Source organism: Notolepis coatsorum (assembly GCF_963971535.1).
Source record: "Notolepis coatsorum genome assembly, chromosome: 3".
NCBI lineage: Eukaryota > Metazoa > Chordata > Actinopteri > Aulopiformes > Paralepididae > Notolepis > Notolepis coatsorum.
In genome coordinates, this window is record NC_140167.1 from 186,576,326 (window position 1) to 186,593,721 (window position 17,396).

Below are 17,396 nucleotides of genomic sequence, written 5' to 3' on the forward strand. Positions count from 1 at the left end.
TGTATTGTTAAGACCCTCTACTAACCATATCAAAAGACAATATGGTTAAAGGTGGAAAGAAGGCAGAGAAAATAACTACGGCAACTTCAACGGCGCAGGACGTAAAAAAACGAGATAGACGCGTCCTAACCGTCGCTGGTTCTGAGCCGACGGCGACAAGCTCCGAGGAGGAGAAGGAAGAGGACAACGTACCGGGATCATCGATTACGGTCCCCGAAAGAGAGTCAATAGAGACCAACATAAAAGAAGGTACAGATTCAAGCTCCGTGAGAGGGAGAGCAGCCAGATTTATGGATTCCAACGTCACTGCATCTATCTACCATATGCCGTCAACTGAAGTAAGCAGAAATCCACCCGATTTCAACACATTGTCTAACCTGATGGTAGAACAGTCTAACCTGATGAAAGAACAGTTAGAACAGTCTAACCAGATGAAAGAACAGATGGTAGAACAGTCTAACCTGATGAAAGAACAGATGGTAGAACAGTCTAACCTGATGAAAGAACAGATGGTAGAACAGTCTAACCTGCAGATTACACACATCAAGGCGCTCGAGGCAAACGTCGAGGCTAAATTCGATCGCATCGAGGCTAAATTCGATCACATCGATGAGAAATTAGAAGAAGTCAAGAAAGCGTTCGATGCACAGTCAGAGCGAATCACGACAGTGGAGATTTCGGTGACAGAAAACACAAAAGCAGTCAAGGCGAACGAAGGTATCATGACAGAGATGGGAGAAGAGATGGAAAAAGTTAAAGATGAATACCGGAGGGAAATAAAATTGCTTAAAAACGAAGTGATGGAGAGGCAACTAGAAACCCATCGTTACCACAGGCGGAATAACATCCGCATTGTGGGGCTTGATGAATCAGTGAACTGCGATGACATCAACTTTCCAAACGAGTTATCAACGATTTTGAATAACTCCGATCCAAACAAAGTGCCAGAAGTGGAACAAGTTTACAGAATTGGTTCCCAGGGGCAAAATATCAACGGGCCGAGAGTCATCATTGTCACTCTGCGGAAAACTACAACAAGGGATGAAATCATCAAATATGCTCGCAACCAACGTGGGAAGCTGAAGTATGGTGATAAACCAATATTTATCTACGAAGATTTGAGCAGAGAGGCCATCATCCGACGTCAACCATACAAAGTTGTGATGCAAAAGCTGTACACAGCCGGCCACAAGCCAAGGCTAGCATATCCGGCGCTGTTATCATTCTTGGACAATAACGGCCGCAGGTCAGGTCCATTTACACCCTTTGATGCTGAGGATTTCCTGATTCAAAATGCAGCAAATAACCCAAAGCATGACGGAAATGCCGGAATCAGTTAAGCCTCTCTCTAAATATATACCAGTGTTGGAATGACTTTATTGTGTTCATCAATGAGGTCATTCCACCAGTGTTGGAATAACATTGCTGTGTTCATCAAAGTAGCAAACGATATGCAAGTCGTCTATAACAATGTGTACTGTGTATAATACGATTCATAATACATTATAATTTCAGTCTCTGGTCTCTGAGGGGACAAATAAATATCAATGCAAAAAGATCTATCTGGAATATTCTGGGTTTATCGCTCAAATGCCCTGGGTCTCTTAGATCATTCTGGAATGTAAAATAGTCTAGGCACTAGTATATTCTACAACCTTCTAGAATATAAGGCACCATGACAACGAAGCATACAACTCTAACAATAACATTCGGTGTGCATACACATAGCATATATAAATTAAATGAAGTGCAATCAGCCCTTAATAATACTTTAAAATTATCCACACATAAACGTATGGGCACAGCAAGGTTATTCTAACAATTTAAGTAATCACTCCATTAAAGGCACATTGAAGCGCTAAAAGGCGCTGCTTTTCTATCTTATCTAATCAGTTAAATCGGTTCTAGTGGCTTCTCCACGTTGATAATTATTTATCTCTTATTCCTTATCTATATCTTTCCATTGATTTTTATTTTATTAAATTTTTTCTTCTCATCACCCTATATTTTTTAAATATAATTTAACTTACATTGTTCTTTTCCAATGTTCTTCACATTAAGGTGTCAATATTACTATATATTTTTTAAATATATTGTAACTTACATTATTCTTTTCCAATGTTCTTCACATTAAGTGTCAATACTGATCTACAATCTTTTCCTTTTTTTTCCCCTCACACGTTGGTGGAGGGTTCAAAGGAATATGTCGATAAAGGTTTATTCTCTTTTTATTTTATTTTTTATTTTTATCTTTAGGTTATTTATCACAATACTTCATTACAGTAAGGGAAGGTGCAAGACCAAAAGCGACATTCTATTGCAATAGAATGGAAATGTTAGATCCTATGGCAATGAGCATAGGAAAATTAGGATTACAATGCTCAGGTTGGGCAATCCGGTGGACCATGGGAGAAAGTCAATCGCGGAGGATGTGTTCTTGGAACACAGGCATGTTCGACTTTCTGGGAGAGGGGAAAATAGGGGATTTTTATTTGTATATATATATGTTTTTAAGCTCAGCTCTCAACGGGACCTCATTAATTGGATGTGCATCTATTGTAGCTTCATACTCCAGAAACATTACCAAAAACTACACGAAAACATGCATAAACTATGGCTAGTTTGAATATAATGGTATGGAACACCGGTGGGATAAACAAACAACACAAGCGCAAAAGCGTGCTTACACTGATGAAAAAAGAACATGTGGACGTGGCACTATTAAGCGAAACGCACATTTTAGAGGGAGACATAAATACGTTAGCGGATAACATATACCATAATATTGGTCACTCTTCTTTTGCTACGAGAACTAGAGGGGTAGCCATAGTCGTCAGACGCAAATTAAATATCGAATTGAAAGGGGTATGGTCGGATGCTGAGGGGCGCATAACTATAGCTAGGATTATACACAATAACAGGAAAATTGCATTGGCAGCGGTATATGCCCCGAATTTGTACGAAGTGGGTTTCTTCACTTCACTAACAGGAGAAATGTTAAACCATCCCGAGTACTCATACATAATAGGTGCGGATTTTAATGCCATTTGGAACCCAAGGATGGACAAAACTTACCTTTCCTTCTCCAGCGAACAAAAGAATTCATCTAAAGCATTAAAAGATTGGTCGAAATCAACAGGAGTAACTGATTTATGGCGTTCACTTAACCCCATGACCCGCAAGTACTCCTGTCGTTCGGCGAGACACAACACACTATCCAGAATTGATTACGTCTTTGCATCCCCGAGAATATTTGATAAATACGAAGTGGAAATGACACCCAATGCGCTATCAGATCACTGCTACTTAATCCTGAAAGCAACATTTGGTACATTATCTACCCGGGCCCCAAGATGGCGTTTTAATTCGATGCTGCTTAACAACAAGGAATTCATTACACAAATTAAAGAAGCTCTCACAGTATTCCTACAAGTTAATGCTAACTCGGTGCAAGATCCCAGAATATTATGGATGTCGGTAAAGAGTATGATCAAGGATTTCTCGGATAGATTTACCTCCATATTGGGCAAAAATCAAAACACAAAACTGTCTGAAATGGAAACGCTTTACTCAACGCTTTTTAATTCTTTAAAATACAACAACTCTACTAGACTAGATAACCAAGTTAACATTCTAAAGACCGAGATCAAAGCAATGTACAGACAAAAATCGGAATTGCAAATACGCAGCACTAGACAACAGCAGTACTTCCAAGGTTCTAAACCTAGTCACCTATTAGCCATGCGACTAAGAATTAATGCAAAATTTGCAGATATAACTGCCATTAGGAAACAACAAGCTCTAGTAACAGAACCCAAAATAATAAACGATACATTCAAAGAATTCTACTCCGATTTATATAACTCAGAAACGACCTTTGATCAAGACAAATTAGACACATATCTTAATCAAATTACTCTCCCTAAACTTACAGATGAAGACGCTAAACAGTTAGAAGTACCGATCACATTAGAAGAACTCAAGAAGGCCATATCCGGAATGAAAAACGGCAAAGCTCCGGGAATTGACGGTATCCCATCAGAAATGTACATTTCTTGCTGGGACATATTTGGACCCTTATTACTAAATATGATCTTATACTCAGTCAAAGAGGGAAGCTTCATCGAACACCAAAATACCGCACTCATTTCAGTTCTTCACAAAAAAGACAAAGACCCCACTGAATGCGGTAGTTACCGTCCTTTAAGCCTCCTCGGAACCGATGTCAAACTGTACTCTAAGATATTAGCCATCAGATTGCAAAAGCATATGACGTCTTTAGTTCATACGGACCAAACAGGCTTCATAAAAGGTCGCCTGATCAATGATAACATAAGGCGAATACTGCACGTACTAGATACAGACAAAGAGGACATCACACCTAAGGCGATACTATCCCTGGATGCTATGAAAGCATTTGACAGGTTGGAATGGTCGTTTCTATGGGCAGTATTGGAAAGGATGGGGTTAGGAAAAGGTTTCATTGATATGATTAAAGTACTATACAAGGACCCATCGGCCATGATTACAACAGGCACAATCATCTCCAAAATCTTTCCGGTATCACGCTCTGCCAGACAGGGTTGCCCTCTTAGTCCCGGACTATTCAATTTATCATTAGAGCCTTTAGCACAATATATAAGACAATCCCAATCCATAGAACCAATCGTAATCAAGGGCACACAACAAAAAATTAGTTTATATGCGGACGACGTAATATTGTTCATGCAAAACCCCAACACCACATTGCCTCATCTGCTCAAGTTGATTGAGAACTTTGGTGATTTATCGGGATTTAAGATAAATTGGCCGAAGTCGGCTTTCCTTCCACTTAACACCCCTGCAAAAAAAGATATAACCCTCCCAGGTGCGATACCGATGGTAAAACATTTCAGATGCTTGGGAGTGGAAATATTCCCCACCATAAGACAAACGGTGAAGCACAATTACACAAAAATACAGAACAAAATCAAGGACGACCTGGACAGGTGGGCAAAACTTAAAAACTCAGTACAGGCAAGGGTATCAATAGTTAAGATGGATGTATTACCAAGAATCAATTTCTTCAGCTCAATGCTTCCGTTACCTCCTCCAGAGGGCTACTGGAAAAGATTACAAACCTCCACATACAAATTTATTTGGAATAACAAACCACCTCGCATAAAAAGATCCACCGCACAGAGAAGTAAAGCAGACGGTGGCATGGCAGTCCCAGATTTTTTACAATATTTTAATGCCTTCACATTAAGACCATTGAAGAAGATATGGTTTGACCCCGAGGCTTTGGTATCTTGGAGAAAATTAGAAGAAAACATAGTAGCCCCACAGAGATTGAAAGACATAGCATACACTAAACTTTCAATCAAGCATTGTGAGCGAGAATTTGGCCCAATAATAACCCATGCAATCAGGACATGGCGGGAAACTCAAAGGAAATTTCCTAACAATCAAGTATGGCATAATCACACTCCCATATTCAATAACAATGCTCTCTTAATGGGAAAACGACCTATAAGATTCCCTGTATGGGAAGAAAGAGGCATACACTCATTAGGGGATATTTTTAATAACAAGGGCCTCTGTAGTTATGTCGAAATATGCATAAAGTTTAACCTCACCGAGTCCACATGGCTTTTTTACATACAGTTACGACTTTGTATGAGATCTCACGGTGTTCCATTACACATACCAATTGAACACCACAGATACCACAAATTTTTCTATGACAGAGATACATTGGGAGGTTTTGTATCAGGTTTTTATTCACAATTACTAACGTCCTCGTACGAAACCCTTCAACTAGACAATGTCTGGAGGAGGGATATACCAGACCTGGAAAATGACTTTGATTGGCAAGGAGCCTGGGCAAATGTCCGACTTACATCAAGGAACCCGGATCATCAACAAATCAATCTGAACTATATTCACAGGACATACTTGACTCCTATAAGGCTGTGCAAAATGGGGCTTATACAAGACTCCAAATGCTCCCAATGTACAAATGGGGACGAAGGAACATTTATGCACATGTATTGGGACTGCCCACCAGTTAAGGCATTCTGGGAAGATGTGTCCCAACAATTATCAATACTCGTATTTTGGAATATACCTGTACACCCCGCGGTATTGCTATTGAATGATGTTTTTGAGTTTGCAGTGAACCCACAACTAAAAAGATTGGTTTTATCGGGTATCACAGTAGCTAAAAAACTGATTGCATCACGTTGGTTTCAACCGGAAAAAATGTGCCGGAAAGTGTGGTTTCTTACATATCTTGATGTGATATATCAAGAAATATCAACAGCAAGAATTCTAGGGCTCAATGAATCCAAAATGTTAATGTGGTTAGAAGTGGTGGAGAGAATAAAAGCTAGCCTATAATGGTGATGTCTGGTTAGGAGTGAGGGATAATGGAGGTACTATCCAAGAGGGGGTCCGGGAGGGGGGGATTTGAGCTGGAGCATATGTGTGTAGGGTTTTAGAAAATAGGTATTCGGGGTATATTATATACTAACATTTATATAATTGTAACTTGCTGGATATACACGGTATACGGTTAAAATGTTATTATTGACTATTTTTGTTTTATCCTGTTTCTGTACTTGCATATATTTTAACCACCTTTACTGAAAGTTTCATTATACATTGTGTGTTGAGTACTGACTTTTAATAAGTTTTGTTTTGCAATAATAAAAAAAAAAAAAAAAAAAAAAAAAATATATATATATATATATATATATATATATTTTTTTTTTTCTTTTTTTTACAAATTTTGCTTTTGTTGCTGGTTGATTCTCCTCAGCTTCTCTCTGGTACTATAAGAGAAGATAAATATAACACTTTTAAAACCATCTGTTTATCTTTAGATCAGACATTTACAAATAACTAAATTATCTAATCTAAATCAAACCCCTCTTAAAAACAAAAACCTGTTTAACCTAGCCATCTATAAAACATCATGCTAAAACTGTTAAACAAACTCCCCTAAAGAAAGAAATACATAGCAAACATGACTCAGTTATGCAATAGTGCTGCTGCTTTTTATTTGGTTAAAACAACAACTACAACAATTTTCATGAGAGAGAGAGAGAGAGAGAGAGAGAGAGAGAGAGAGAGAGAGAGAGAGAGAGAGATTTATCCGGAGCTATACTTGGAGCATTTATTAACGTTACATTTTCAACAAGATTGCTGCTACTTAAACACTTCATGGAAATGGGGTAACGTTATGTTGAGTTCATACGTGTACTAGTGTAGTTAGTATGAACTCGACTTAACGTTACTCCGTTTCCATGAAGTAATTATAAAGGTGGCCAGCTAGCTAGCATAAGCTAACGTTAGCTAATAGCTGTATTGTTGGCACTGCTCTGTAACAACGCTTGCAAATGGGCATCTTGGCATCTTTAGCTTTTCCCGAAACGGGGTAACGTTATGTCGAGTTCATACATGTACTAGTGTAGTTAGTATGAACTCGACTTAACGTTACTCCGTTTCCATGAAGTAATTATAAAGGTGGCCAGCTAGCTAGCATAAGCTAACGTTAGCTAATAGCTGTATTGTTGGCACTGCTCTGTAACAACGCTTGCAAATGGGCATCGTGGCATCTTTAGCTTTTCCAGAAACGGGGTAACGTTATGTCGAGTTCATACGTGTACTAGTGTAGTTAGTATGAACTTGACTTGACGTTACTCCGTTTCCATGAAGTAATTATAAAGGTGGCCAGCTAGCTAGCATAAGCTAACGTTAGCTAATAGCTGTATCTTTGGCACTGCTCTGTAACAACGCTTTAGCTTTTCCTTCGTCGTTTACTTCAAACCCGAAGTACTTCCAAACAGCACTTCTGCTGTTTTCTTTATCCACAAGCACAAGTTGCGGAGGCTCTGCACTAGCCATATTCGGAGATAAAATCTTTTGTTTACAAACTGAAGACAGGTCTGCGAGGGGGAGGGCTGCGGAGGAGGAGGTGGGGCAAGCGTGCTCTGCAGCAGCAGTGTGTGTGTCTGTCAACAACTTGCGGTAGAACACTGCGAGCAAGCCAGCTGGTGTCGATACTGCAGAAAGTATCGGTATTTCGGGAAATGAGTATCGAAACCGTTTTAAATATTCAGTATCGATATGTATCGATATTTCGATTTTTTTTACAACACTACACTGTACCAACCAGAGTTATACTGTACAACACCCAACCACAGTCACACTGTACAACACCCAACCACAGAGTCACACTGTACAACACCCAACCAGAGTTATACTGCACAACACCCAACCAGAGTCACACTGTACAACACCCAACCAGAGTCACACTGTACAACACCCAACCAGAGTCACACTGTACAACACCCAACCAGAGTTATACTGTACAACACCCAACCAGAGTTATACTGTACAACACCAAACCACAGAGTCACACTGTACAACACCCAACCAGAGTCACACTGTACAACACCCAACCAGAGTTATACTGTACAACACCCAACCAGAGTCACACTGTACAACACCCAACCAGAGTTATACTGTACAACACCCAACCAGAGTCACACTGTACAACACCCAACCAGAGTTATACTGTACAACACCCAACCAGAGTTATACTGTACAACACCCAACCAGAGTTATACTGTACAACACCCAACCAGAGTCACACTGTACAACACCCAACCAGAGTTATACTGTACAACACCCAACCAGAGTTATACTGTACAACACCCAACCAGAGTCACACTGTACAACACCCAACCAGAGTTATACTGTACAACACCCAACCAGAGTTATACTGTACAACACCCAACCAGAGTCACACTGTACAACACCCAACCAGAGTCACACTGTACAACACCCAACCAGAGTCACACTGTACAACACCCAACCAGAGTTATACTGTACAACACCCAACCACAGAGTCACACTGTACAACACCCAACCAGAGTTATACTGTACAACACCCAACCACAGAGTCACACTGTACAACACCCAACCAGAGTTATACTGTACAACACCCAACCAGAGTTATACTGTACAACACCCAACCAGAGTTATACTGTACAACACCCAACCACAGAGTCACACTGTACAACACCCAACCAGAGTTATACTGTACAACACCCAACCAGAGTTATACTGTACAACACCCAACCACAGAGTCACACTGTACAACACCCAACCACAGAGTCACACTGTACAACACCCAACCAGAGTCACACTGTACAACACCCAACCAGAGTTATACTGTACAACACCCAACCACAGAGTCACACTGTACAACACCCAACCAGAGTTATACTGTACAACACCCAACCACAGAGTCACACTGTACAACACCCAACCAGAGTTATACTGTACAACACCCCACCACAGAGTCACACTGTACAACACCCAACCAGAGTCACACTGTACAACACCCAACCAGAGTCACACTGTACAACACCCAACCAGAGTTATACTGTACAACACCCAACCAGAGTTATACTGTACAACACCCAACCAGAGTTATACTGTACAACACCCAACCAGAGTTATACTGTACAACACCCAACCAGAGTCACACTGTACAACACCCAACCAGAGTTATACTGTACAACACCCAACCAGAGTTATACTGTACAACACCCAACCAGAGTTATACTGTACAACACCCAACCAGAGTTATACTGTACAACACCCTACCAGAGTTATACTGTACAACACCCAACCAGAGTTATACTGCACAACACCCAACCAGAGTTATACTGTACAACACCCAACCAGAGTCACACTGTACAACACCCAACCAGAGTCACGCTGTACAACACCCAACCAGAGTTATACTGTACAACACCCAACCAGAGTTATACTGTACAACACCCAACCAGAGTTATACTGTACAACACCCAACCAGAGTTATACTGTACAACACCCAACCACAGAGTCACACTGTACAACACCCAACCAGAGTTATACTGTACAACACCCAACCAGAGTCACACTGTACAACACCCAACCAGAGTTATACTGTACAACACCCAACCACAGAGTCACACTGTACAACACCCAACCAGAGTTATACTGTACAACACCCAACCACAGAGTCACACTGTACAACACCCAACCAGAGTTATACTGTACAACACCCAACCACAGAGTCACACTGTACAACACCCAACCAGAGTTATACTGTACAACACCCAACCAGAGTTATACTGTACAACACCCAACCAGAGTTATACTGTACAACACCCAACCAGAGTTATACTGTACAACACCCAACCAGAGTTATACTGTACAACACCCAATCACAGTCACACTGTACAACACCCAACCAGAGTCACACTGTACAACACCCAACCAGAGTCACACTGTACAACACCCAACCAGAGTCACACTGTACAACACCCAACCAGAGTTATACTGTACAACACCCAACCAGAGTTATACTGCACAACACCCAACCACAGTCACACTGTACAACACCCAACCACAGAGTCACACTGTACTAGTGTTGTCACGATACTGGAATTTCGACTTCGATACGATACCTTGAAAAGTATCGAAAGTATCGATATTTTCGATACCAAAAATATATATATATATATATATATATATATATTTTTTTTTTACAAATTTTGCTTTTGTTGCTGGTTGATTCTCCTCAGCTTCTCTCTGGTACTATAAGAGAAGATAAATATAACACTTTTAAAACCATTTGTTTATCTTTAGATCAGACATTTACAAATAACTAAATTATCTAATCTAAATCAAACCCCTCTTAAAAACAAAAACCTGTTTAACCTAGCCATCTATAAAACATCATGCTAAAACTGTTAAACAAACTCCCCTAAAGAAAGAAATACATAGCAAACATGACTCAGTTATGCAATAGTGCTGCTGCTTTTTATTTGGTTAAAACAACAACTACAACAATTTTCATGAGAGAGAGAGAGAGAGAGAGAGAGAGAGAGAGAGAGAGAGAGAGAGAGAGAGAGAGAGATTTATCCGGAGCTATACTCGGAGCATTTATTAACGTTACATTTTCAACAAGATTGCTGCTACTTAAACACTTCATGGAAATGGGGTAACGTTATGTCGAGTTCATACGTGTACTAGTGTAGTTAGTATGAACTCGACTTAACGTTACTCCGTTTCCATGAAGTAATTATAAAGGTGGCCATCTAGCTAGCATAAGCTAACGTTAGCTAATAGCTGTATTGTTGGCACTGCTCTGTAACAACGCTTGCAAATGGGCATCTTGGCATCTTTAGCTTTTCCCGAAACGGGGTAACGTTATGTCGAGTTCATACATGTACTAGTGTAGTTAGTATGAACTCGACTTAACGTTACTCCGTTTCCATGAAGTAATTATAAAGGTGGCCAGCTAGCTAGCATAAGCTAATGTTAGCTAATAGCTGTATTGTTGGCACTGCTCTGTAACAACGCTTGCAAATGGGCATCGTGGCATCTTTAGCTTTTCCAGAAACGGGGTAACGTTATGTCGAGTTCATACGTGTACTAGTGTAGTTAGTATGAACTTGACTTGACGTTACTCCGTTTCCATGAAGTAATTATAAAGGTGGCCAGCTAGCTAGCATAAGCTAACGTTAGCTAATAGCTGTATCTTTGGCACTGCTCTGTAACAACGCTTTAGCTTTTCCTTCGTCGTTTACTTCAAACCCGAAGTACTTCCAAACAGCACTTCTGCTGTTTTCTTTATCCACAAGCACAAGTTGCGGAGGCTCTGCACTAGCCATATTCGGAGATAAAATCTTTTGTTTACAAACTGAAGACAGGTCTGCGAGGGGGAGGGCTGCGGAGGAGGAGGTGGGGCAAGCGTGCTCTGCAGCAGCAGTGTGTGTGTCTGTCAACAACTTGCGGTAGAACACTGCGAGCAAGCCAGCTGGTATCGATACTGCAGAAAGTATCGGTATTTCGGGAAATGAGTATCGAAACCGTTTTAAATATTCAGTATCGATATGTATCGATATTTCGATTTTTTTTACAACACTACACTGTACCAACCAGAGTTATACTGTACAACACCCAACCACAGTCACACTGTACAACACCCAACCACAGAGTCACACTGTACAACACCCAACCAGAGTTATACTGCACAACACCCAACCAGAGTTATACTGTACAACACCCAACCAGAGTCACACTGTACAACACCCAACCAGAGTCACACTGTACAACACCCAACCACAGAGTCACACTGTACAACACCCAACCAGAGTTATACTGCACAACACCCAACCAGAGTCACACTGTACAACACCCAACCAGAGTCACACTGTACAACACCCAACCAGAGTCACACTGTACAACACCCAACCACAGAGTCACACTGTACAACACCCAACCAGTGTCACACTGTACAACACCCAACCAGAGTTATACTGTACAACACCCAACCACAGAGTCACACTGTACAACACCCAACCAGAGTTATACTGTACAACACCCAACCAGAGTCACACTGTACAACACCCAACCAGAGTCACACTGTACAACACCCAACCAGAGTTATACTGTACAACACCCAACCACAGAGTCACACTGTACAACACCCAACCAGAGTCACACTGTACAACACCCAACCAGAGTTATACTGTACAACACCCAACCAGAGTTATACTGTACAACACCCAACCAGAGTTATACTGTACAACGCCCAACCAGAGAGTTACACTGTACAACACCCAATCAGTCACACTGTACAACGCCCAACCAGAGAGTTACACTGTACAACACCCAATCAGTCACACTGTAAAACACCCAATCACAGAGTCACACTGTATAACACCCAATCAGTCACACTGAACAACACCCAATCACAGAGTTATACTGTACAACGCCCAATCACAGTCACACTGTACAACACCCAACCAGAGTCACACTGTATAACACCCAATCACAGAGTCACACTGTACAACACCCAATCACAGAGTCACACTGTACAACACCCAACCAGAGTTATACTGTACAACACCCAACCACAGAGTCACACTGTACAACACCCAATCACAGAGTCACACTGTACAACACCCAATCACAGACTCACACTGTACAACACACAACCACAGAGTCATACTGTACAACACCCAATCACAGAGGCACACTGTACAACACCCAATCACAGAGGCACACTGTACAACACCCAACCACAGAGTCACACTGTACAACACCCAACCAGAGTTATACTGTACAACACCCAATCACAGAGTTATACTGTACAACACCCAACCACAGAGTTACACTGTACAACACCCAATCACAGAGTCATACTGTACAACACCCAACCACAGAGTCACACTGTACAACACCCAATCACAGAGTCACACTGTACAACACCCAATCACACAGTTATACTGTACAACACCCAATCACAGAGTTATACTGTACAACACCCAATCACAGAGTCATACTGTACAACACCCAATCACACAGTTATACTGTACAACACCCAATCACAGAGTTATACTGTACAACACCCAATCACAGAGTCATACTGTACAACACCCAATCACAGAGGCACACTGTACAACACCCAATCACAGAGTCACACTGTACAACACCCAACCACAGAGGCACACTGTACAACACCCAATCACAGAGTCACACTGTACTGTACAGAAGAGATGAGGTGTGGCCACTCCTTCCTCAGACTCTGTCCTGTCTCATGTCCAGGTTGGTATATGTGTATCACTTGGTCGCATTAAGACTATGAAGAATATGGACGCTTTCTGGTCCATATTCTACTAGCAAAACATGCTATACTTATTACTGTCTATCAATGCATGATTTATTTATTTCATATCATGTTAAAGGAAAAGATCAGTATCCCATCTTTTGAGGAATCTTTGATAGGTTGCGGTTAAAAGAAAACTCACTCACCACTCACTCACTCACTCACTTACTTATTAACTCACTCGTTCACTCGCTTACTCCCTTGTTTACTCCCTTGCTTACTCCCTTGCTCACTCATTCACTTCACAACCTCTGATCTGACCTGACAACTCCTAAGCTACCATTTCCTCATGCTGCTTAACTCGGAACACATGTCTTCCCTTCCAAAGTGCAACTCTCCTCCTCCTTTTCAGAGGTGGCCTGTTCTACTCTCCCATCTCTCTCTCTCTCTCTCTCTCTCTCTCTCTCTCTCTCTCTCTCTCTCTCTCTCTCTCTCTCTCTCTCTCTCTCTCTCTCTCTCTCTCTCTCTCTCTCTTTCTCCGTCCCTCTAGCCCATGCAGCATCTGGTTTGAATCTGCCTTCGTGTGCTACTGTGTTACTGATAGGTGCTGGGACTGTGGGCTTCTCTTTGATTTTCTCTCCTCCTCATCCTTCTCTTCCTGCTCTCCCCTACACAATGCTGCTGTTTGTAGTGGAGAGGGAATGGGGAGTGTGTGTGTGCGTGTGCACGTTCTGTTTTATTGCGTTGTGGTGCACATGAACGGACCAAGGCGAGAGAGAGAGAGAGAGAGAGAGAGAGAGAGAGAGAGAGAGAGAGAGAGAGAGAGAGAGAGAGAGAGAGAGAGAGAGAGAGAGAGAGAGAGAGAGATTCGGATGTGTGCCATGTTACAAGGCAATCTCTTTCCTCGTGCTGAGGGGAGAAGGGTTGTTGGGATTTCTCTCATCTTCACTCCGCGTTGCGTTTATTCTGAAAATGGATGGCCCACTTTCACAGCTTCAGCATCGCTCGCCTCCGCTCCGTGATTGTTGTGTTCATCATAACATTTAATGGCCGTCATTTCTATTCCTCCTTTTCCTTGAAAGTCCATCTTCCCCATTTTCACAATGGTGCATGTCAGTCACCAATTGCATTTGTATTGTATTATGTCTTGTCCAATACAGCAAGTAAATCAATCAATTTATTTGCCAGAATAGAATTGATTTTTATCCCTGAGCATCTTTTGTATGTGTTGAGTTGTCCTGAAAATGGATACTAGCCGTTTTGGGGCCTTTTCGTTATAATTTTCTTATTTTTCATTTTTGTATCCGTGTATGTTTGTGCGTTCTCATCGACAGGTTCCCTGTGTCCTGACAATAGCAAGTCCCCTTTTCACAACATCAAATCTATATAATTCACTCTCGAATTCACTCCCGTCTTTGTAGATATCTCCGAGCGGCTTTATCAACGACAGCGGCTCGTGGTCAGACCGAGGAGGATCCCACTGAATCCCACTTTGTCTTGTGCTTGCAGACGAAGGCGAGGGAGACCATCCCTCGGATGCTGTTGGAGCTGGACCTGGGCCGGACAGAGAAGTGTGTGAGGATCAACTCTGTGTCCAGCGGCCTCGCAGAGGATGACCTGCAGGTCATTCTCCAGGCAGAGGTTCTCCCTCCTGCTCTCATGCTACCCAAAGTGGAAGACACACAGGAAGTCCAGTGGGTAAGGCCTTGGAGGTTAGGTACTATTTGGGACCGAAACACCTCATTTATACTCAAAGACGTGAAAGTGGATTGCAAAGGTTGCGGCGAGCCTGCCGCGCTCCCGCAAGCCTACCGGGCGACACCTACATGCGGCTGGCCTAAAATGTAACTGTGCATCAAATCGATGCGAGCTGACGTGGACAGCGGCCTGACGTACATCCGTATTTACCGTTTAGCATCCCCGGGAGCTTTGTCAGAGCGTCTCATTATTGATCATGATTAACAACATTATCAACATGGACCAAACCGTAGAAATACTGGCACAGGAAGTCCGAAAATATAGCCATTTGTACAACACAACGCAGCACAGCCACCTAGTGGTTTTGGCGGTGTACTGGTGTAGTAGAACTAATGTATGTAACTAAGTATCTCTAGCTCCCACGCGCGAAATATCAACGACGGCAGACGTTGAGGCGGATCTATGCCTTTAGTCTTTTGAAGGCTAAACTAGACTAAATGGAGCCATCGATATCTCTTGATCTCATTAGCCAAACCTGCCGTACAAGACGCACACTCAACCAGCTCCCCGAGGAAAACCAAGCCGACTGTAACGCATCATGCATCCATATATTATTATATAGAATAATCACAACATTCTTCCCTTCTCCCGGTGTCTTTAAAAAGAGCACAGGGGTGCTCATACACAATCCCATGAAGTAAGAGGAAACCGCAGGAATCCTCAAAGCAATAATAACAAACTTTTCCATTTCCCAGTAAAAAGTGGGAATCGATCCCTGTGGCAGGACCCGGGGTGAGGCGGAGTGTTGTTCTTGGCTCCGGCTCAAGAAACAGATGACATCTCTTCAGATGCGCCTCAGAAGTTTGATAGGTCTCTGAGGCAACGGTGACGTAGAACACTCTCTGGGAAATCAGAGACGAGTGAGAAACGCGTCACGTTTGCGGTTCGACCAGAGCGCTTATCTGAGCCAACGGTAGTTCCGAACCGACCGCTCTTGTTGCATAGCCGTTGAAGGCACTTCTGGTGCCCTTCAGCGGGACCGCACAAGGCAAAAGTGAAACGCGCGTCTCTCTGTGTTATACATGACATGGCGTGTTTGAGTTGTGTAAACGTGTTGTGCGCTCAAATGACTCCCGTTGCGGAAGGGAGCCGGTTTGAAAGGTCATGCGTATATGGGCAAAGATTACCGACCGAACACTCAAGATCGGAAAAGAGGGCTTTGGGCCCCTGACCCTTCCTGTTTGGATCACCTCGTGTTTTGTTGAGTTAGGGATGTCCGTTTGTATCGAATGGTTTACCGACGTGAAATGATTGTCCATCAGAAATGTCGATGTTAGTTTTTCTAACAAAAATGAGTATATGCAATTTGTCCCTGCTAAGTGGCCTGTGCCCTAGTTAAGAGAGGTGTCCAGCTGTCCCTCTGGCTCTCTATAAAGAGGCGCTGTGCGGATGTCAGCGCCCACAGGTCAGGAGACAGTGACATCATTAAAGCAGCCACTTCTGATCAGCTCCATATGCAACACATAGCAGGAGGGGCTGTACTGCTGTCTGTCTGTCTCTGTCTGTCTGTCTCTGTCTGTCTGTCTCTCTGTCTGTCTGTCTGCATGTCTGGTTCCGTCTGTGTCTGTCTCCTCGTGTCTGTCTCCATCCGTCAGTCTGTCTGCATGTCTGGTTCCGTCTGTGTCTGTCTCCCTGTGTCTGTCTGTTTCTATCCGTCAGTCTTCCACCCTCTCTTTCTCTCCCTTTGCTCCAGACAGGAATAGGAGGCAATGGAGGAGAGTGAAAGAGAGGAAAAAAGAGTGAGAGAGGGATGGGGGTCTGTCCGGTCTGGCTTTTCCCTTCTATTTTTCATTCACACACACACACACACACACGCACACACACACACACACACACACACACACACACACACACACACACACACACACACACACACACACACACACCACACACACACACACACACAGGGTATTGGGACCAGAAGCAGGAAGTTTTTAACTAGTGGTTTTAATTAGAACACATCTATTTCCTGCTGACCAGT

The 17,396-nt window shown here is 42.5% G+C and overlaps 1 protein-coding gene across 1 annotated transcript in view; it reads left to right on the top strand.

Annotated features, from left to right (window-relative positions):
• Positions 1 to 17,396, top strand: part of clybl (citrate lyase beta like) — a gene marked incomplete at both ends in the record, with an annotated part of 191,115 nt that overhangs the window by 163,506 nt on the left and 10,213 nt on the right. Inside the window, one exon of the mRNA XM_084311474.1 lies at positions 15,167 to 15,355. Coding sequence (XP_084167600.1) covers positions 15,167 to 15,355 — 189 coding nt within the window. The remainder of the gene's footprint in view (positions 1 to 15,166; positions 15,356 to 17,396) is intronic.